Source organism: Hemitrygon akajei, chromosome 6 (assembly GCF_048418815.1).
Source record: "Hemitrygon akajei chromosome 6, sHemAka1.3, whole genome shotgun sequence".
In the NCBI taxonomy this organism is placed as follows: domain Eukaryota; kingdom Metazoa; phylum Chordata; class Chondrichthyes; order Myliobatiformes; family Dasyatidae; genus Hemitrygon; species Hemitrygon akajei.
The window spans coordinates 61562830-61587173 of NC_133129.1; the positions used below are offsets into that span (position 1 = coordinate 61562830).

The 24344-nt window shown below is 39.0% G+C and overlaps 1 protein-coding gene across 9 annotated transcripts in view; it reads right to left on the reverse strand.

The window, feature by feature from the left end:
* The window catches only part of LOC140729085 (nuclear factor 1 B-type-like), a 289370-nt gene extending 265599 nt beyond the window's left edge, over nt 1–23771 (reverse strand). Inside the window, exons 1-2 of one of the 9 annotated variants that reach the window (XM_073048423.1) lie at nt 23631–23771; nt 14442–14973 (exon numbers count right to left, since the gene is read on the reverse strand). In XM_073048423.1, the coding sequence (XP_072904524.1) occupies nt 14442–14973; nt 23631–23633 (535 nt within the window). In that variant the 5' untranslated portion in view covers nt 23634–23771. Of the gene's footprint in view, nt 1–14441; nt 14974–20297; nt 20872–23630 lie in introns of those variants that run through there. The other 8 variants (XM_073048426.1, XM_073048420.1, XM_073048422.1 and 5 more) reach the window with 8 other exon arrangements.
* Between the last annotated feature and the right edge of the window lie 573 nt (nt 23772–24344).

Sequence of the window (24344 nt, forward strand, 5' to 3'; positions counted from 1 at the left end):
CATCAATTCCTTTAATCTTTCCTCATACGGTAGTCAAGCTGGTACTTTAAGTAGGCGATCCATTACACATTTTCAATAACAAAAAGAATGAATAATTAACATTGCAGCCAAACAAATATGTTACAAATTAAAATGAACATTCTTATAAACTATATATTAAATGAGATTATTTTAACCATCTCCACTACAAATAATGCCTGTACGATCAAACTCAGATTATACCAAGTGAAGTTGTTCTCTCAACTTGAAAAGCTAGTCTATAAATTCTTAGCAAACACGAGGAAATCTGCAGATGCTGGAAATTCAAGCAACACACACAAAATGCTAACGGGCCAAAACGTCGACAGTGCTTCTCCCTATAGATGCTGCCTGGCCTGCTGTGTTCCACCAGCATTTTGTGTGTGTTGCTATAAATTCTTAGCTGTGAATCATTTTTTCTGACTGTGACATTTATGAAAATTCTTTAGTTCCAATGTGCAATTTCCAAGACAAATCATATTTCTTTAGAGCAGAGGTTCCCAACCTGGGGTCCATGGACTCCATGCCTAATGGTATTGGTCCATGGCATAAAAAAAGGTTGGGAACCTCTGTTCTAGAGGTTTAACTGGATAATTCCAACCACAAACACACTGCTGTGAGGATGGGATTTCAGAGTCAGGCACACACAGTAATCTTGAACCCCACATAGTACTAGTGGTCCTAAGATATACCCCTCATTGACTTGTCACTGATTAACAGCTCTGCTGTCAGAGTAGATGCCAGGCCAGGACTGAGAACTCCACTCAATTCAGTTCCCTTCCTTACCACATCTCTTTTGACTGATGACCCTACTAAAACCACAACTCCTAAACGAGGGCCTGACTTAACGTCTGACAGAGTCCATGATTCCTCTCCTGATTATCAGCAATCTTCCTCGCAACCATTGATTCCACCTCACTACGAGACTTAAAAACTTCTGCAAAACCAAGGTGTACAAAGGTAAGTAAACAAGGGTCATCCAAACAAGGTCAATAACTTGAGCCTTAAACATTCTTGATTTGTCAAATAGGCACATAACTTAAATGGCATTGGCACACCAGGCAACAGCCCAGCATCAAGCCTTCTTGCATCAATAGTATGTGGGACATTGTGTATTCAAAATAAATCCTTTAGCCACGTGATCTTTTAGTTCTATACAAACAGTTCATTGAATTCTATTATTCAACCACCACTACCAACTTCAAAATTAAATTCTGTAACACAAAGCAGGACATTTGAAGAACTCAGTGAGTCAAGCAGCATCTCTGAAGTCAAAAGGCATATGTCGATATTTCAGGTTGAGACCCCGCCTCAGTATACAAAGTTTATTTTCTCTTCTGAGATTCTGTGAACCTCTTACCCTTCCCCGTATACAACTTCTCTCATTGATCCTCCCTCACTGGAACCTCCAGTGCTTTACACAATCGTATCAGCCACTTTTATTTAAAAACTCTCACTAACCTTCAGGAAGAAGCCAGAAGTCCTTTCAGCTGAGGGATTTCAGAAAGTTAACTACTCCACACCATAGATACTACTGTTTGCCAAAGAGAAAGATGCAATATGTATGAACAAATCCACACTTTACAATTAAAGTACCAGTAAAATGGTAATGCATCTTGTCCAGTTGGAGAAAGTATTCAACTGTGAATCAACTTCTCTGAATTAATTCCTTAATTAGTGCAGGCAAGCTTAATTACAATTTGCATTAAGACCACGGACTCAATTACAGAACTGTGATATTTCTCATCAGATAACAGTACTTCCTGTCATCCAGTCATCAAATCATCAGAGAAACCTATCACCATAATTATGAAATCTCAGACTACATGGGAAGAAGTAGTGCCCAGTTTAAGTACTGGAATATCCTGGATTCCACAGAGATCAAACTTGATTCCATTCTTTCAACAGAGACATGCTTTCTTGGAGCTACCTTCTAAGCCAATGGGATTCTGCTAAACCTCTTCTATGTATTTTAATAACTAATCACTAAAATAAACTAATAAGGATAAATACTTTCTGGGTTACCAGATACCACAGATCCTTAAACTAAAGTATGTGCAGTTACCTGAAATTATATATAAGCACAGCAAATATTGTTTGTACAAACATTCTATCTATTGCCTGAACGACAAAATTTTCCAAAACATTATGACTGATTGACCATTTTATATTATTTAGAATATATTACTCAGAACATGCATTGATGTAACATTTGGTTACAAGGATTACGTAATTCAAAATTCAAAGTAAATTTATTATCAAAGTACATGTGTGTCACCATATACAACCCTGAAGTTCCTTTACTTGCGGGCAGTCACAGCAAGTAAAGGAACACAATAAAAATAATGAAATATCGCACCCAACACGGTGGCAAGCAACCAATGTGCAAAAAAAAACAACTACTTATGCAAATACGAAAAGAGAAAAAAAACAATATCAATAAATAAGCAATAACATTGAGAAAATGAGATGAAGAGTCCCTCAAAGTGAATCCGTTTCAGTAGGAACAGTTCAGTGATGGGACAAGTGAAGTTGAGTGAAGTTATCCCCTCTGGTTCAAGAGCCTGATGGTTGAGGGGCAACGACTGTTTCTGAACCCAGTGGTGTGGGTGCTGAGGCTTCTGTACCTTCTTCCTGATGGTAGCAGCAGCAAGAAGAGATCATGGCCTGGATGGTGGGGGTCCTTGATGATGGATGCTGCTTTCCTGCGACAGTGCCCCGTGACAATGTATTCAATGGTGGGGAGGGCTTTACTCGTGATGGACTGGGCCGTATCGACTAATTTTTGTTAGATTTTCCATACAAGGGCATTAATGTTTCCATACCAGGCTGTGGTACAACCAGTCAATATACTCTCCACCACACATCTATAGAAGTTAGTCAAACTAATTTGTCTGCCTCTCCCCCAACTCTGGAGTTAATTTATGTTTTTACCCTAAGGTTGGTATGATCAATTCTCATAAACAGTCTGCTCAAATTGTGATACATCTTCTGGGACTATTTAACTGTACCGGATTCTGAAGCAAAAGATCTAAAATATTCCGAATCCTGGTGCTGTCCTTGACTCAAGGAACACTCACTAATTTGTTCACTTATTCTGACAATGTCCAAAAGAAAGCAAACACTTCAGCAAAATTCTATCAAGCAGTGACAAATGCTCCCAAGGGATGCATGCAATCCACTGCTTGGAGAGTCAGATCAGTGACCCCTGTGTTAGCAATCCTCACACAGAATCGAAGGAAATGATAACACTGCTAACAATGTAAAGGTCAAACGGCTGGCTGCCATTCTGTGCGTCAAACAACGGAGGTCAAGGGCTTCAGGTAACATAAGGCTTCAGGCTGAATGTAGGAATAATCAATCTGCTTTAACAAATCAACTTTAGTCGGCTAAGCTGCACAAGGCACATGGCTTCTCGTTGCGGGGGTCTTGACTTTGAGGCAGGGAGTCAGACAGCAACCCTCATAAATACTGTTCTGAATGTGCCGGAACAAATTAAAGTTGATGTATCTGGGACGCAGGGATGTTGTAGCCTAACCAGTACAAAACAGTGGTTTGAATAGACATCAGTCACTTCCAGGGTCTAATTTGTTGCAGCTTTTCTATAGCATGAGAAAAATTTCTAACACCACATTGTGCCAATGTATTATCATCCTCAATCATAATATTAATATTTGAGTTGAGTAGGTAAAATTTGGTGAATCAAATTTTACAGATGTATTGCTCAACCTAACAGACCTCTAGTCCTCAAAATGAAGCAAATGCTTTGGTCAGTCAGTTGTGACACCGACTGCACCAAACACTTGGTGGAGAAAAGAGTGTAAGTGGACGTATATAATCTGTTCAGAATTATATTCAAAATATAGGCTCTGGTTCCACAGCAGGAGTGCTCATGCTCCCGATATCAGACTAGTTACTGGAAATTGCACTAATCGTGTTTGCGGAAGGTGTATAATGTATCTGTTCTACCATCAGCACCTACGTTTAGCGGGTTTGGCCACTGCCTATCTCTACACACCCCTGGAGATCTGCAGTGAATTGATGAATATTTTCCAACAGGGCAAAAATTAATCACGTGGACCACAAAGGTATTTCTAATGTTCAATACACAACACATTCTGCCATATGTTTTTTTCCACCTCCATCAAGGCTCAATTATCAAACTGCAATGCTAATGAATCAAGGATGTTCTCAATGTAAACAGACTCTACTTCAACCCAAATCTCTGCCCCCATTCTCCAGAAATAAAAACATTGTACTGATACAGGTATGAAAAAATATGTAAACAACCAGCTTTTTAAAGTACTTCTCAAATCCACTAACCACAATTGCACAATTATGTTCAAAGTTTCACATGAATTCTGTGATTTAACTTCTGTCATCATTAACTTATGGAGAGAGGCTGAGCAGGGTAGGATGTTGTTTTTCTTTTTGGAATATGAGAGAACGAAGTGTGATCTTATACTTTTAGGAGAGACATAGATAGAGCGAATGTGCATCAACTTTTTTCCCATGGTTGGGGAAAGAAGAACTAGAAAGAATAGGTTTAAAGTAAGAGAGGAGAGATTTCACAGAAAGCTGAAGAACAACTTTTTCACCCAGAGGGTGGTTAGTATACAGAATGAGCTGCCATAGCAAATATTTGAGGCAGATATATTAGCAACATTTAAAAGACACTTGGACAAGTACATGGATAGGAAATGTTTAGGGGGATATGGGCCAAATGTGAGCAAATGAGACTAGTGAGATGGGAATCTTGGTCAGCATGGACCAGCTGTGCTGAGGGCCCTGTTTCTATGTTGCAGGGCCTGTTTCTGTGCTCTAGGGCCTGTGTCAATGCTGAAGGATCTGTTTCAATGCTGAAAGGCCTGTTTCTATGCTGTAGGGCCTGTTTCTATACCAAAGGACCTATTTCTATGCGGAAGGACCTGTTTCTATGCTGAATGGCCTGTTTCTATGCTCTAGGGCCTGCTTCTATGTTTTTGGGAGCTGTTTCTATGCTGTAGAGAACGTCTATATGCTGAAGGGCCAGTTTCTACGTGGAATAAACATGATTCTATAACTTCCAGAGTAATATTAGGAGGGAGATGTTTAAACTTCAAAAAGTAATTCTAAAACTAAAAAAACCTGATATTATGAAACAGTAATTCAGGTTCAATATCCTCATTAAAGTTAATCAATTTCTAAACATGAACTTGATTTCACTGCGTGACGTTATTACCACACTTAGCATACAAATTCCAGAAGAAACCATAATATGCCAATCAATCAATTGAAATAAAGACATGATTATAACTTGGTTCTGCCTTTTATACAACAGATTCCTGTTCCCCCATCCTAATCTGTAGCCGCTCCATTCAAGAATAGCCATAGAACCACACAACCCACAAAAGAATTCTGTGATCCCTTGCAAAATGTGTGTTATTTATGGCAGTCTTCACTGCAAAACTGCTAAATAGTGCATTACCATTACTGTGGAGTTTGACTGCAATAACATGTCCTCACCAGACTACTATGATGCACTGCCTGTGGATGTGCATGTTTATATTTTTCTGTGTCTTTAATGCTATGTGCTACTCTGGGTCAGTTTTCGCTGCTCCTGTGCATATGACAACAAACTCAACATTGGCCGTGACTAGCCACAAGAGATTCTGCAGATGCTGGAAATCCAGAGTAACGTGCACAAGATGCTGGAGGAACTCCGCAGGCCAGGCAGCATCTATGGAGAGGAATAAATAGTTTGCCATTTTGGGCCAAGTCCCTTCATCAGGACTATTCATCAGACCCTTCAGCTGATTGAGACTACAGTCTGTTGTGCTGATCTATTTGTCTCCTGATACGAGAGGAGAACCTGGGAATTTCTACAAAGTGCTTGCTATTAAATTTCAGCAGTATACGTAGCGAGTAAGATGATAAGAACTTAAGTCTACTCTGTATCAGTGTATCTACTCAAACTTCACTAGATTTGGCAAAAGGAACAGTAAGCTCTTCAATGCTGAGTCACTCACCACAAGTGCTTAAGGTAAGACGTGACTGCTGTGCAAAGCCTCTTACGGCATACAGGAAGCTCTCCAAACACCGCATAGCTGGATGCACAACAGGGTGTCAGGAGGCCATTGAACGACTGGATACCTCTGGAGCAACAAGAATAAGTGTACAAGGTGCTCGCATGAACCCTGGCTACACAGTGCACTATTGTGGACTGCCAATGATGTGACAGGATGACATAACAGACCCTTGTGAAGATAGCTACATCTAAGGAAAGAGTACACTCATATACATAAGGAGTCCAAAACATGGAAATCTGCCCTGCAGCCAGGAATGCACCATGTTATCTTCAATGTAATGGAAAAACCCTCCTTCCAAATGAACAAGAAGTGATAAAAAAGCACCCAGCAGGTTATAAAACCAATAACCTTTTCTGTTGCTTTTGATTTCCAGATCAATTAAAGTTATTTCTAAAACTATCAACAGGACAGTGCAGTCTGTTGTGCTGATCATCTTGTCTCCTGATAGGAGAGGAGAACCTGAGATTCTTCCAAAGCAGTTGCACAGCCGGCAGCAAATCTGCTTCACAGCAACAGCGTTCCAAGTTCAATCCCGACCAGGGGCTCGCCCTGTGGGAAGTGTGCACCTTCCCCTCCATGGCCCCACGGGTTTCCCCCAGGTGCACTGGCTACCTCCCAAGTTCCAAAACTATGTAGGTTGAGAGGTCAGTAGGACACTGCAGGCTGTGCCTAGTACAGGGGTGAGCAGTACAATCTGTGGGGGAGTTGAGGGAAACGTGGGGAGGATAAAATTGTATTCATATAAATGAGTGCTCGGTAGTGTGCTGAATGGGTGAGCTGAAGGGCCCTGCTTCTATGCTTTGTCACCGTAAGACACTGCCTTTAATTACCTTGCATTCACTGTTCAATACCAGACACACATGCAGCAAAGCATTCAACAACCCACTGCTTGAAAAGGCACGCAGGAAGGCTGCAACAGGAACGTAGGTCAAGGCATGACTCATCTCACACACTAAACACAATGTTCTACATGCTTCCAGGTGAAGTAGAGGTGGGGCCGCTGGCAGGAAGACTTTCACAGGCTCCAAATCCAGAAAGCCGCGGCTCAAAGCTTTCACCACTGAAGCAACTCCTGGGGGAGAGGAGGAGTCCTGACGAAGGGTCTCGGCCCGGAACGTCAACAGCGCTTCTCCCTATAGACGCTGCCTGGTCTGCTGTGTTCCACCAGCATTTTGTGTGTGTTGCTTGAATTTCCAGCATCTGCAGATTTCCTCATGTTTGCTTTTTAGTCAACACTTGCTATTTTACAAAAAAATAGGGGTGGAAGCTTTCCAGCGTTAGGTGTATTTTGGACCTGCATAAAAATTTACATTTTGGCACCGCTTTCAAGTCTGCATTAGTTACCTTTGTCGCTCAAGAACCACCCTTTAAATTAGTGTGAAATGTGGGCTTGACTAGGAATGTCTAGATGTCTGCAGGACTGGTTTGTGTTGGTGGAAGAGAGCCAGGCAGAGAGGAGATGCTATCTAGGATATGTCTGCTGGCACTTGCAAAGTGCAACTGAACGTCACAGCCATGAGTACAAGCCAAGTATCCTATGCAAAGATAGACACTGCTCCTCCAATGATCCCAATAACGTCTTCTCTTCCTGCTCCTTATCTAAAGATGTTATCCCTTGGGTTGGACATACAACCAGCCCTCACTGCCGTACATTGTTGTAAAGTGAAGCGCAGACTATCAGCTTCCTACAATTCCTATTGGTGCATACTCTAATTCATTACTTTTTTTCTCTATTATTATGTATTGCATTGTAGTACTGCTGCAAAGTTAACAATTTATGTTGATTATACTAAACCTGATTCTGATTCATCAACACATATAAAATGCATTTTTAATATTTGAGTAGCTTGCTCAATAACAATTCAGGTGTACAACTGGTTTAGGCTGAAGTATTGCTGCTGTGCTTTCTCGCATGGAATCCTCACTGGAAGCACCAGCCAGGCTTCCAATTTATCACTTTTTGCCAGCCCTTTCCTCCATGAATGGAGGTAAATATATAGTGGTACCTGCCGAAGTAATGTTCGGGCACCTGGGTAAAAAATCTTCCTACAGTTGTACAGCCAGCATGAGAACAGGGTGCCTCAATACCCGTGAGTGCAGTGATGACCCCTGTTCTAATGGGAACAGAGCCACAAACTCACTGCTCATTTCAACAGTACTCATTGGTGACACAGCTCCTGTTCATGTCAGCACTTGTGGACAAAGATTCAGGGAACTGTCAATGATAAACAGCTGAATACATAGTGAAACATGGCCTTAATTGTCTCCCAAAGAGCAGAGACAATAGATCGTGAATTTTTTTCATGGCCACCGAAGCAACATGTCCACCAGGAACATCAGGTAACAAGTTTTGTTCTAGGATTTTTAAGAAGGTGTATGGTGTCTTGGCCTTCATTGGTCAGGGGATTGAGTTCAAGGGCCGTGAGGTAATGTTTCAGCTCTATAAAACCCTGTTTAGACCATATTTGGAATATTGTGTTCAGTTCTGGTCACCTCATTATAGGAAGGATGTGCAGGCCATGGAGAGAGTACAGAGGAAACTTGCTGGGACTCTCCTGGATTGGAGAGTATGTCTTATGAAGACAGGTTGAGCAAGCTAAAGCTTTTACTTTGAAGGGACTTGATAGAGGTGTACAAGATGGTATGAGCCATAGATCGAGTGGACAGAGACTTTTTTCCAAGGGCAGAAATGGCTAATATGAAGGGACATAACTTTAAGGTGATCAGAGGAAAGTATAGGTGGGATATCAGAGGTATTTGTTTTTACACTGAGAGAAGTGGGTGCATGGAATGTGCGCCCAGGGAAGGTGCTGGAGGAAGATACATTGGGGACATTTAAGAGACTTTTAGATATGCACATGAATGATAGAATAATGGAGGCCTATGTAGATGGGAAGGGTTAGATTGATCTCAGAGTAGTTTAAAAGGTCAGCACAACATTGTGGGCTAAACGGACCATACTGTGCTGTACTGTTCTGTGTTCTGTGACTGCAATGATCTGTCACCATCTTCCATATCAGTCTGAGCCCCAAGAATATAAAATTTTAATGTTCAGGAAATTGAAGCTTTGCCTATACTCCCTGAGTGCAGGATAGGAACTCCTGCAAGCTGCACCCCCTGTTAGCAATCCCCCCCTCTGGCTCGCCATGCAAACTTGCAGCAGTAGCCGAGGGTGGGGTGACCTTGTCCCATTCCTTGCCGCCTGAAGAGCACTTAGCAGGAGAGCTCCCGACTACAATAAACACGTGGAAGGCTCCAAGCTTAGACAAACCAAACAGCAAAGTATTCACAACCTCTCCCAACATTTTGTCCAACCTTTCCTAAAAAAAGACACTATCAAAATTCTCAGGAAGAAAACCATTTAAAGAACCTGTAATTGTGAGGCCTATAATATTAACAGAGTGATGAACTTCTCCTCCACCTCCATTCAACACAGACACCGAAGAGATCTGTGGAACTTGGGAAAGCAAGTGTCCAAAATTGTACAAAAACTCTCTGATTGAGTCAGCAGCATTTCAAACACCTGCATTTATTAAGGATGTTTGCTTTCTACTGCCAGATAGAGACAGGTCATTGCAAAAGTAGCGACCTTCCTATTGGGGTCCGCACCTTTCAACTGTGGTGCAATTTTAACCCCACCTCATCTTCTCCTCACGGACCTGTCTCACTTGTCAACTCACCCTGACGAGATGGGACTTGGAACTTGCCCCATTCCTATTACCACCACCAAAGTCCTAGGATCACAATGAAAGCAAAAGATACCCTGCTGCCCTTGAATGAAAAATTGCAGAGTTTGTGAGCAGCAATACCGTACTTACGAAGGTCTTCAATGCCAAATGCCCAACAAAGAAGAATGCCAGATTGCAATGATTTGCATGTGCATTTTCATCTACGCTCTAAACAAACTGTAAAATTATAATGGTGGGAATCTAAATGTCTGTATGATATAAGGAATAGAGGGGAAGTAATATTGAAACAGGACACATTCACAAATTCCCTTGCTACAGATTAAAATTTATGCTTAGCATTGCCACCCAGATGCTGGCAACCAATATATTTTTTTGATGGTATCTGCTGAATTTCCCTTCTTCTCAACTAGCCCTGAGATTAAGAATATTGCTCAAAGGTCATTACATTGATTTCCCAACTGTGAACGCGAATCAACAATTTCTGGTCAAATCTTGAATTCTGTCATTCATCGTACAGATTGGCAAAATTTTAAAATATATATATTTCCAATATTTTTTCAGCCTTATCAAATACTTGAGTGATGTGCTTTCTTTTTTTAAAGAGGGAACACGGTCGATTTTTAAAATTCCACTAGTTGTGTCAAGAAATTCCCTCTCTTCCCTAATGTTACTGCATAAGAGATGTTTTGATCCTGCTTCAAACCAAAGTCGCCCAGGAAGCTAGCAGGTGTTACCATTGTTATTTCAGACCAATTTGTTAATAGTTGCAGAGTATTGATAAAACTAGGTTCCATTCAATAAATCACACTATGTTGCTCTATGTCTGCAAAACAAACCCTGAAAATGTTAAACTTTGAAAATGGCAGGGGCAAATTAAAATTAAACATAAATGATAAATTAATGTGTGCAGCCAATGTTTATGCATTCTTGATCCTGGGTAATTATGCTAACACTGCATGCTTACACTTAGTTTGAAAGCTCATTTTTAAAGAAGAGAATTTGAAAAAAAGGCTTTATTTCTTAAAATCATGCTAATTCTGAGGGAAAAAAAGACAACAGCTTAGGAACAGCAACCATCAAAAACTTTTCAGAATCCTTCACTGCATTGCAGATGCCAGCTAGCGAATCAGAGCCACCACACACATACACAATCAGCTTTCGATGCCAAGTTTAGTTCCACTGGCAACCATTATTGGCTCCGCGCATGTGCCTTAATCTCTCTTGGCATGAGAAGAGCAAAATGGTGGCTCGCAAATCAATGGTACGGAGATACAAAAGTGCTTCCGTGCTCTGCAGAATACAATAATTTAAACTAAGAAGGCGCTTTTTTTATTAACCGACATCTTGAATCATTACCAACAAATTCAACTTTGCTACCCAATCTTTCAAAAGCACAAAATGCGATTTAGGTTTTCAGATTTCAGTGGCTCATTCTGAGCTTTAGACTGCACTGCCTTTAACAAGCATTTTTCCTCCAACTGCTTCCTTTCCAATCCTGCTACTGAGACAATGCCATTTAAATGAGAAGATTTTTGCTAAATTCATAATCATTATTATATCAAGCACAATGTTCTTGTAATAAATATCCTAAATGACAGAGGAAATTGTTAAAACTGCAAATTAGTCAAAAACAATGTACTTTCTGTCTAGTTAGCAAACTTCTGCTTCACTAAAAGCTTATAAAGTGAGCGATTCTTTTGTATAGTTCTCCTTTTAAGGATGCAGAGAAAGGAAGAAAGTTCCTAAAATAATTAAGTTATGTCACAACTTGCGAGGCGAGTTGAAAATTAGTTTTTCTTTAGCTTAACAGTTTTATTAATGATCTGAGCTACATTAAGTGAACATCACTAGTGGCTCATTTTCTCCCTCACATCACCAGATGCCTTAAAATATTGCGATTCCATGTAACTAAAACATAATTCAAATGCCTTTTACTTTAGTTCTTATATTGTGATTGTTAATGTTTCCATTTTAAAGAAAATAACTGAAAGGCAAACATCATATCAGGGTTCAATAAAAATGGATATGCATATATAAGACAGGAGAGCCAGCTTGTACTGAAGGCGGAGGAAAAACAGGTTCTGTTGTACGGGCATTGTCACCCGGTGTTTCCAAGCTGGAGTTTGATGAGGCTTGCAGTACATGTGGTCAAGCAGGTCAATGTGGTAATGCTAATTTTCCTTCTTTCAAACTTCTCCCCAGATCCTTCTAGGAGGTGCAGCAATGGCTAAAGATCTGATACATCAAAGTAAGTTATCTCGAAAAAATCATTGGGAAAAAGGTAATAAACAGACTTCTGAAACTGCTATATGTACACAAGTTTCTTTAACAGCATTTATTCCCAGTGACTCTATTTTTAGATTGCTGCACCACGTGCAAACAGATTGTACTCAGACCCACGTATATCTGAGTGTTACTTGTACCTTTATAAAAAATGAAACAGCAACAACCTTGTAATCCTTCGCACTGCACAAGCTGGCAAATTCATTCCACTAATGCAGCATCACCCAAATACAGTCATTGGCACCAGTTGAAAATCAGAAATTTTGAACGATAAAATCAGATTTCTAAAGTAAAATGCGAAGCACGTGCCAGTTCTACAGTTATTAAATCCAGATTAGTTAGCTTAAGTATTGCTGGCCAACAGAGGATCTTGTACGTTGGTTGTAGCATCCTACCAGCCCAAGATTGTTTAAGTTGGTGATTCGACATTCTGGAGGTTCGTTTACAAGCAAACTGCAAACAACTATTGACAAAAAAAGCAATCAGAAAGCTTATAAATTTGTGATTTATTCTGGTCACACTGATCAAGCATACCCTAAACACACAGATGAATTCTTCATGTCCCTTCTAGCCGGCAACTGCATACTATTATTCAGAATCCTCTTTCGATATGCAGTTTAACCAACCACAATAAAGTATCATAATGTTATATTTAAATATTCAATTTGATACTTTTTTTCTAAATTACACCTATTGTTTCTGCATTGTAATGTCTTCAAAAAGGAAAAGTACAGTCTCAGTAAACGGAAAATATCAACATAATTACAAGACAGGGCCTCACCTACAGATTAGGAAGGAGAAAAAATACATCACTGCGGTTTATTTTCCATTATTGTGCTAAACTTTGGCAGAATAACAAACAAATAAGCAGACACTACAGAGAAATTATTTGAGGACAGTAATGCATAAAAAAGTACAAACGCCTTCCATGTTACAAAAAAGTCTATTCATTCAGAATGTTTCAAATGATTTCTAACACTGTCATATCTAATTTTACCAACATAATAAACCTTTGCAGGGTGGAATATCTATTACCAGTATGTTCCTTCCTGTACTGTCTAATAAAACCCAGGGAGTCTCCATAAACACTGGCACTACCCGACCACCAAGATCTTAAAAACTTCTGGATTTATTGGACAGATATGACTTCTGCCAGTGGAACAGAATGGTCTGAAAATTGTAAGTGCCAGCAGGCACATCTAGTTGTAGCAGCAATCTCTGTTCCTATTCATGTTTCTTATTGTGTGATCTTAAATCTACATTCTGAAAGACAGACATCCGAGAACTGTTTCGGCTTAAGGCTCTCAAAATTGAACCAGGTCCTGTCTTTGCAAAACTGGAACTACCCACTGTCTCTCAAATTAAAACTGTAAACTGCACTGTGCACGGAAGCAAAGAAAAAAAAAAACTTAGTGACTTAATGTGAAAGTGGTGCTACGCACTGTACTTTAAAAGGTAGAAACCCGACAACTTCCACAAGCAGAAGAAGCTTCTGCTTTTATTGGAAAGTGTCTGAACACTGTCAGTCACAAGACTGTGTTGACATGTTTCCCATGGCAACAGCATTTCTATAGCTGATATGAAACAGGCTGCCCACTTTAAAGTAGAAGGGATACAGGTTCATGCCCGTTACTTTCCAAATGCCCAATTCCAGTTCTTGCCCAGTAAGCCCCGAGGAAGTTGTAAACAGAGACAGTACTCCGCCCTCACAAGAACAGGCTGTCTGTCAAGCTCAGCAGTGTTACACAGTTCCCCATGGTCAGTTAATGATGGACATTTACAAAGGTCTGGCCTCTCGGCATTAAAATGGGGAAACCTAAAGAAGGGAGAGAGAAAAAGTATCAAAGAAATACTTAAATCGTTTCAAGTTCTCTTGTAAATGAAACTTCAAGGAACATTTTGGGGAAGAAGTCAAATCATATTGTACACTATTGGATGAAAAGTAGCATTAAGTTCCATATGTTCAAAGAACATTTCAATATCTATGTTAAAAGGACCATGAGGTTACTTGTGGTCATCGTTGCAAATGAATAATATCACTTCATCAATAAGCTGTGACAGCTGATAACTGGTCCCATTTCAACTGTTAAAGTGGGTGAAGAGCTTTCTGCAGAGAATGAACATTTATGAAACTACATGCAAATAGTGAAAAATAACATCCCATATTTGCAAGATAATTTCTTGCCTATAACCTTACATTTTCCAGGTAAAATTAAGGCTTGAGAAATAATGTAAGCAATACAAATTCTGAAAAGGTTTTGAAATGCCTGAACAAGATGGTTTCAAAGTGGAAGACAGAATAGTAAAAACACTTCTCAATACATTGAAAAAATTATATTCAGCCAAGGAATAATGGAACCACCCAATGATTATGCCCCCTTACCTTGTTCCTGAGCATAGTAAGCCAAAAACAGATCTAACTCTTTCACCGATACAGTTATGTGATGTGGCTGCACACAGAGCATTGGGTTGGAGCACTGAGGGGATTTGACAAGTCGTTCACCATCAGTACTTTCCAATGGGATGCCTTTAAACAGGATCACCATTACTAGATCCAGCCGCCACACCTTGTCGGCTTGCCGCAAGCAATCGATTCTCCGCATCTTGCCTTTCTGATCAGGGTTGGACAGGACACAGCAAGGATGCTTCTTGCCTGTAACTGTGAGCACAAAATCCTCCCGATACTCTTGCCTGATGTCCTTGCGAAGTTTCGCAAGCAACCTCGATGCCCACTTCTGCTTGATTTCTGGCTTCTCACTCAGCAGCTCATCTTTGACTACTCTCTCTTCATCCTTGGACATTCGCTTCTCATGCTTCTTGAAGTATTTACGTTTACGGGCTTGTAAATTGAACCAGGTGTATGCAATTGCACGGACATGTGGAAGAAGTGCTTCAATAAATGGATGGAATTCATCCTTTAATACAAAAGACACAAGAAAGAATAGCAGAAAAATGTCAACAACTGTAACAATTTTATTTTGATGATATCAATGATATGATGTATACAAAAAAAGCAATAAAGTTCAATAAAACTGACAGAATTGAGAAGAATGAAAATATATTGCTTTATCTCCTTATTGTGGGATGACTAAAGAGCTAAATACCAAGTCAGACACAGTCTTAACCATTGCTAAATATCCAACATTTGAGAGTGTTCTCAGCAAGGCAACACCTGAATAAAATATAACATTATATCAAGTTTTATTTCCTGTCAAATGACCTGACATTTTTGTAGCTCCATTTTAGTCTGCCTCTTAAGTAAACCTTTACACATTCAGTTAATGAAGAGTCATGGAGAAAAGAGGTTGCTGTTGCGAGGAAGTTAGGCTGGAAAAGCGATAAGCATATCTGTTAATAGGTCCAGTCATTTTTGCTTTCAGTCTTACATTTTGCAGTGTGAGGAACAGATCAAATGCACTCATTGGAAAAGATATAAATTATTAAGTTCACAATATCCATTGATCTGTTATTGCATTCTGTGCAATTATTTTCCAAAAAATTGAAACCACAGCTGCTGTGCAACAATAAAAAATTATAACTTCTGCACTAAGCTTTTTTTTCTTGTGTTTTGCATACTGTAACTGGAATGTCAGTGCAAATTTGCTTAATGTTTTAATTCAAACAGCATTTTCTACCTAGCAGTTCTAATGAACTGTTCTCTTTTTAATACTGTCTTCAGCAGCTTTTTAAATTTTACTTAATTATTTATGCTTTTAATAAATAGGATCTTTACATCATGTAATAATATCCTGGCAAATCATATTCACTCAATGATGGGTAACATTTCCACCTCCCAATAAAAGGCTTGAAAATTCCTGGATAATTCTGAACACTATCTTTAGTGAGCAGTTGGCCACATAAATGCAATGAATGTAAAATGTAGTAATTTTATTTTGGTACTTTAAAAAATTATTATACTATAATAAAAAAGATCACACCGTCAGTGGTTTTATAAAATATAATAAGACACTAAAGAGTTAAGCCACAAACTTTTCTGCATGAATACCAGCTCTGTTATGAGTAACCACAGCCTGGGATATAAATGCTTCTGCTCCTCATCTCCACTCCCATTGTTCAGTTTCCTAACTATCCATTTACGAAGAATCTTGGATTTGGAACCAGGTGCAAAAATGAAGAAAGTTATTTTGTTCTTTCTAACGTGTAATGCATTTATAACACCTGTGAAAAAAAATCTTTTGTCAAACTTAGAAATTTTTAGCACAAAACTTAGCAACTGCGGAACAACCAAGCAAGCCAATAGCATCAGCTGCGCAGTTCTTTCAGAATCTGAAACTCTAAAACAATGATTCAAAAACCCCAAGCTACCGAAAAGGGAGATCTACTTACCACCTTCCTCTGCATACCCCCCCCCCTCAGTAATTTAGACGTAGTTTGTCATTTTAGTTTAAAACTTGCAAAAATAAATTAGAACCACTTCACTTAACCTCGTTCTGCATCTAAAGTGTTTAATAAAAAACACTCAGACACCAATTTATTCTCATGATTTGTGAAACAGTAGATGGTCATTTCTCCCCACTCTAAAGTTAGATTTTAAAAAATAAATGTGGGATTAAATTGAAAAAAATATTAAAATGATTTCCAAAAGTGTTTTAATTATTTTAACATGCTATAGTCAATTTATTAGTTGAAATGTAGTTTAATGGATGTTACAAATTTTCTCAGTAAAGTAATAAATATGGGAAATGTATAAGTAAATCTTTACAACATCCGCCATTGTGGCTCATTGCGCTGAAAGAAACAATGCAGCAATGCTACAATTACTGTTCTTTTGGTGTTTCTTTTGATTAATTGACTACCTTAAAATTATACATTGGCATTTTTCCTGATAAAAAGGCAACTTCTAAGCATTCTGTATCACGCAAATTTAAAATTAACTTGAAACAATGTCTCCAACATTTGGCTGAAAAAGCTACAGGATTCAAAGGAAAATCAAGCAAAAATATATTTTATGAGTTTTTTTTTAATCCAAGATGACAAACTCTGAATTGGCACGGATTTCTTTCTCAAGCCAAGACAATCTTCCTTTTATTTTAATGTGCTGATGGCATTTGCCATTCGACAGGCAAAGTCAAGTCAAGGTAGTTAAACTCAAGTTATTTCATTTGGTCTTATGCCATGGCTCGCCAAAGCTGTGGAGAAATCACTTAAACTATAAAATGATCATTTCAAATTAAATCCACATATTTGTTTTATATATTTACTTATAATTCTTCAAAAATTTCTATTTTCTGCTTTCGAAAATTACATGTTGTATTTTTGCCTTTTTCATTATTTATTTTAAAAATAAGCATTTCCGTTTTTTTTCTCCTTCATTTAACATGCGCCCTTTCTCTAAAATTGCCTTTCTTATTTTGAGACATTTAGGCACTTTGGAACAGGAATCAAATCCATGCATAAATATTTTTGTCTTTGTTAAAGTCATTGTGTGAAATCATTTCCCTTCAGCCAGTTCAAATGCTATTGTAGTTTTAAATTTTACTTATCGTTAAATTGAAAATTTGCATTTCTTTCATAACACATATTAACAGAAATATTTAAATACTTAGTCTGCTCAATAAGTAAATTTCAAGCTCTTTTCAATGGCTGAGACCAACCCTTAACCGTACGGCTACCACTAGACAATTCACAAAGCGCTGTGTAAAACTACACTCCAGTTATATATGAGAAGGAACTAAAACATGAAGTGTGTAAGATTAAAGAGTCACTGAATATTTATATTTTACCTAATTGTAATATTCTTATAAAGTTCATCAAGCCCCACGGCCAGTACTATACGTAAAGCTAAAAATACTTCAATGATAGACACCATAATGTTAAATATTTGCAATCTTATTCACTATGACTGAAAACTACCACATGTTGTGAAAATTGAAAAACGTGTGATTAAATTGCTGCAATAATGTAAATGGAAGGAAGATTGAAATTATATATAGGTAAATATTAATCATTTAGGTTGATAAATGGTTCATCAATGATTATACCAATTGACAAATATTCATAGGTAACAATGAAAGGTAACTTTTCAATACTGTATAAATGGTCAAACATTTTTCTAATGGATACCAGGTACTACATTTTCAAAATTACGCTGCTAAATTTTTAAGTACTACTTGCTTATTAATATAAACAATGAGCTTCATGAATTGTATTTGGACAAAGCTTTCATTGTCTTAAAAGTGTTGTTAAAAATATTAGAATTCTTAGATTCATCAATTTCTGTTTATTTCTATAACTGCTTTGCACAGTTATTTTGGCACATTTTGTTCCTGAAATATTTCTGACTGCAATTTTGAGCTATGGCATTTTACGGAAAACAAACCTATCTCAGTAAATCTTTTCAGCACGCCAAACTAAACAGAGAGAAGGAAACACAAAAGTGTTAGCAAAACAACTATGCGACTGTTCTCAATTATGAAAACCACATCATTTTTTCATCTTCAAGCTCAATTCATATACTTAAAGTGTCTTCTTTTATGCCATATCCAGTCATAAAAAATAATTTTGATCAGCGACTCACAAATTAAAAGTACGCATTTGAGTTAGTAAGCATGTAAAGAAAATACATATTTTAGTTACTTTAAAGATTATGAGTTTTACAACTATCATAAAGTTCATGATAAACATTTAAAATCTATAAATAATGGGAATTGTATGCAAAGCACAAATTTATAGCTCAAAAAATGCCAGTTTTCTTACTTTGCGTATTTTCTACCAACACATTAAAATTCTGTAATATAACTGATATGGCGTAACAAAGAAACATGATTCTTGAACATTTACATTTGTCATTAGTTTCTTTGCACCTTTGTACTAATTTAACATACCTCTTGTAAAATTAATCCTATTGCCTGCCTAATACTACCCTGTAAACAAAAGTTGACTTTATTGAGAGAAGGACACCTTTACAAATGTCAATCAAAACATGTTTTGCCAATATAATGTTAATGTTTAGAGTAGCTATTTGAAAATTTGATTAAAATTGCATTTCCCGTTCATGTTGAGATATGTTGCCAAATCTATTTCTTCTTTCTATGTTATATATCAATATAGTTTTCTGCATCCACTTAAAAGAGACAAATGTAAAAAGTTTAATTGCAGTGGAAGTTTAAAGCAAGTGAACTATATATTCAAAAACTATTCTGTCTACCATCTCAAGTACAACTTTTTTAATTGCTGGACGGATTTGGTGTGGTTTACATATTTTTTACCTACACTATGCTTTCTTTAACAAGGTTCACAGGGCACATTTACCACCCTATCACTGCAGTTTTCCCACTCAAAAAAGCTTTTCTCATCTTGGATAAGCATCTTTTTCTCCTCAAATCTAAACATAACCTATCCATTTTTACAGAATTATAAATGTTTTAAGATAAAAGATACGTATTTCGACCTCTGCCTTTAAGAAACTTAATTTATAAAATATTAATCCGCAAGTAGATTGTTTCAGTGTAGTTAACTACAAATAAAAAATTACTCAGAATATAAAATTCCGAAATTCAAAACCCGAACCCATGCAAAATTGCATTAGATATATTTTATTTCACGTTGCCGGAAAAAAACGACCGACTTGACTTATAAAAGTCCATAAACGACATGAGATTCATTGTGATATGTCCTTTGTCCGATTACCTTTATGGGCCGTTAAATATATCATGACACGTTTGGAAACTGACTAAAACTAATTAGGAGCTTCAAAAATGAAAGTAACAACAAAAAAAAATACTACCACTAGATCAAATTAATCTTTACAAGTAATCCTGTCACGAAATGTTTCAACGGCGGTATGAAAACTAGAGACACTAGAGGGGTAAGAATGAAATAGAACCAATGGATGGAGTTTGTTTATAAAACAAAACTGCTTTTGTTATGGGCAGGTGACTAAAACGTTTTATTAAAACACTAACACTGCGTAGTTCTGCGCTGTCTCTCTACAGTGGAAAGTCCTGTGCTTCAGACTGGCGATTTTGGGAAGTGACTATTTGGTATCCGTCCATTCGCTGCCAGGTTTGTACTGAAACTCCACTTGACTGACATTTGCTTTCGCTCGTATGAGACCGATCTCTCTGTATGTTACTGTACTGCTTTACCGAGAGGCTCGGCGCGATCAGCAAACACGTCCACCCCCCCCCCTGCAAACTGCAACGGGATCTAATGCAACCTTTTCACTCTTACCCCACTCCTCCCAAAGCAACATGCGCTATTAAAAAAATACAAATACCTGTGTGAGACAGATCGGGGAATACATCATCACGATGCCAAAGAGAGAGAGAGAGACAGAGAGAGAGAGAAACAAGAAAGGCAAATCCTTGAATAACTCCGGCAGATCTCAGGGAGCGGAGCCTCTGAGTAACGTGTTATCCATTCATATACTTGTCGAATAAAAAGTCTCTGATGTGGAGAAGTCGCAAAGTCTGCCGGTATTCGCGCCTAAAGATGCGATGGCAAGTTTCCCAGAAAAAATCTGGAGTCAAGATTTGTGAATTTTCCAGTGGGATATCCTGAGTCTGTCTGCAGCCAGTGGGATAGTGCAGCAAGCAATGTTGCGAGTGCACGCCAGTCAAGTCCAAGACCAAGTCCACGCAGAGGCTAGAATAGAAGACGAAACTTTCGATTCAACGCAGTAAAACGTGAGCTGGCTGGAACAGGGACTATGTCCCACGAGTGGCACTAGGATTGGGGGGGGGGAGGGGTGGTGACCAGGTACAAGTGCTGAACGCCCCCTCGCTTCTCAAGCACGGGGGTAAAACAGACCGAATTCAAGCCTCAGGTCCGCTCTGCTGAGCTCACTGATTTCTTTATTTATTACACAAACGCAACCTTCTCTGTCGCCTCCTCCTTCCCTCCCTTCGCCCCCCCTCCACAGACTCCATGCACGCATTCCTATCCACCAACCCTCGATCTTCTCTGCTATTAGGACAAAAGAGTCTCCTTACAACGGGGGGGGGGGGGGTAGTGAATGAAAGGGGGGGGACCCCTCCCGATTCTGTCAAAAGCTGCCGCGCATAGTGTCATTTTACAAGCTGAAGAATTTGTATAAGTGCTTGCCGTAGACAACAAAATGGAAACATTTCCAGATCGTGAAACCCTAAAATTCAAGGAGTCACTTCATCAGAACAACATCCCCTGAAGTACCATTCGCAAAGATTCACTTAAATAAAACCCGTCGAAAACGGATCAGAGTGCCCGTCTTTTCACCCACTGCACCTTGCCCAACATCCCGCAATGTCAGTTTGCAAACTTCAAGCGTCCCTCAAAACTTGGACACCATCTAACAAGGTGTTCTTATTGCTTCAGTTTTATTTTAAGTGATTATTTTTATTTGCATTAGATATCCTTGTCAGATTCAGCACTATAATATCCCAACAGGTTAGGGATAATTAGATAATTATAGTTTACTAAGTAGAATGGACTCCCCCAAAAAACATCACTCTTGTGGTTTCGCGTCGTCTTTAGATAATGTTTACAGTATGTTAGCACGGATTCGTGTTTTGCACCTATTATCAAACAATAACCTTGTATTTTGCCCCACCTACGGTGAATTCAGTATTTATACACTTAAATAATAATAGGCATAGAGGTAGCGAAACGTTGAAATCAGTATCATTCCAATGATTTATCAGAAAGTGGTGCGTTGTAGGAGTTTGCATGGCACAGCTTGTGCCTTTATGGAATGCATTTTATATCGTTTTTGTTACGGTTATCTCCCCCCTCCAACGTGTCTGGCGATATGGTATTTTCCCATCCTCTTAACTAGTCACTTTCTCTCGTATATTACTGCCCTCAATACTCGGGGTAGAAGGCCGTCGTCTTCCCTTTCCCTTTGGAGACTGACGCAAGTCACGAAGCCCAAACTCAAAATCTGAATTAAAATCCGGACCTGCGTTTAATATTATTTCCAAATAAGAGTTAATTTCAGTAGTTATATGCGGAAATCTAACACACGAAAGTGTCGTTCTTCTAAATTAGTCTAATTCCAATTTGGATAGGCGCAAGTTTTGTTTTGTTTGTATTTGGCGCCCTTTTGAATTATTGCAACATGTTATATTACTAACTACTTCGTGGGAATTCAATATTTTTTAAAGGTTACCTAAACTTCATTCAGTCCTTACATTACTCTGCACGTAAACCAGATTCCAACCTTCTTTCAAGTCAATTAAGTAGCCACCGTTCATACTGTGGAATTTTCATTGAAAACCTGGCCCGCTGCAATAATTATTAACAAAGAAAATGTATCTAATGTATTCTTTTTTCCCTGGAAAAAATTGCACCTGTTTAAATATCTAGGTAGCAAGCGCTCCATAGTAAGATGACAGTGTTTTAAAATCGTGCCAACCACAGTATTAATAATATTGCGACCAATAGTTCACTGAATCCTCCGCAGATCTTGCTTTTGTGTGCTCTACGGTTCCGCATTTGTATTTCTGCAGAGAGGAGGAGGAAGGAAATATGCAGTAAAAACTCCGCCAGTTTTGTATGGCTCCTCAAATGTTTCTTCCTCTGGTTAAAGGGGAGAAAGGATGTTGTGTAAGTCTACAGGTTTTGAACAGAAGCATGGAGAAAATGACGGTAAACTTTAAACACATCATTCCATCATTGCAAAGTATAAGATTGACATAATGCAGTTGAAACAGCGCTTTTGCTCCCTGTTCGCTAATATTTCTGCTCGCCCCCGTTTTAGGGGGAAAAAGTTACTGGGTGTGCGCGACGTTGCGGAGTGCATTCGTTTCAGAAAGTCGAAGAAAGCGGACTTCGCCCCCCCCCCCCCCCCGCCCCGTCTTCCTGCCGCCTTTCCTCTGCCGCTTGGTGCGGTGCAGAGTCAGAAGTTGCTGAGTTCCTGGTCTGATCTCTCAAGTTCAATGGCAGCCGGTGAGAAGTTGCCCTGACTCGAAGCTCTGTGCATTCCGATCACGCCACATCAGCATGCCGTGTCAAACACCGAACTCTCTCCCTCCCCCGTCGCCAATCAAACACTCTATTAATAAAGGCAGTCCGCCGGTGCGCGCTAGGGACATGGTGGAGATGTTTATAAATGTATTATAAAAATACGGAGACCCGAAGGAAAAATCCAGAAGGAAAATAGCAAATAGGACGCGTAAAACATTATAATTAAAAATAATACGAGACCAAAATCTAAGAGGGGCAAGTCAGTGAATGAAAGAATCAGACTGCAGTGTCTGATTTAAATTTTTTGTCTGATTTCAGCCAACATAATGCGACCATCAATCTCAGATTCTCTTGGAGCTGTCGCGCAGAGGCAGAGGAAGAGAGAGAAAAAAACTAAAAGTAGGGAAATTTGCCAAGCTCAGCGCTTTTTGGATACAACCACTACTGATTCATTACTGACATTACAAAAAAACAAATCTGATAGCGGTGTGACCTACATCGAAAAAGCTGGTGATTGCGGACAAAAACAATCCAATAGTATCGCCAAAAAATAATAAAATAATTGCAAAGTGAAATCAGCATTTAAATAATCTGCAGCTCGGCGACCAGTACACAACCTGAGCAAATAATAACAAGGAAAAATATTAACATATTTGTTGTAACGTACCATTGCAATGTTGCAATAAAGTATACTGATTTGCAGTTTGCCTACAACGGTTTATAGCGTCACAATTCTCCTCAAGTTCAAATTGAGCTTCTGTAAAACTGCCAAAAGGCTTTTTCCCCCTTGTTTCTCTTGAAGTGGCCTTTGCAAACCGGAAGCGAAACCTCGGCTTTTAAAAAAAAAGCGGCAAAGTCAAAGTCAGGCAGTTTGTCCTTGCCAAATCTATGCAAACCACCCCCCTTCCCAAATCCCTTTCTCTCTCCCCCTCCCCGCCTTCTGCTGGAATGCTGGACTTGGCTGTGAGTTTGACTCGGTGCCAAGAGAATGGGCGGTCCATCGGTAGCCCTCCCCCTCCCTCTGCCCGTGTTTACATCCCTCCGCTTGGCATGTCTTTCCACACCGGGAAAGGGGCCGGGGTTCAAATTCTCTTCCACTGCCACACCCCCACCAACCCGCCCCCATCTCGCGTTTATGTAACCCACCCTCCTCATTGCGCTACCTTCGGTCTCCCTAATCACTTCTATTTAATTTATTTTTCTCTATTTTCTCCCCAACTTTACTTTAAATCTCTTTATTCATAACCCTCCTTTAGTTTTTTTTTACCCGTTTACTAATATTGTAATTTATTTTGTCGCCCAGTTCTTTTGGCTCTTTGTTTCAATGTAGGTTTTCTCGTTTATGTCTTTTCTTCAGCAGACCCCCCCCCCCTTCCTCTTC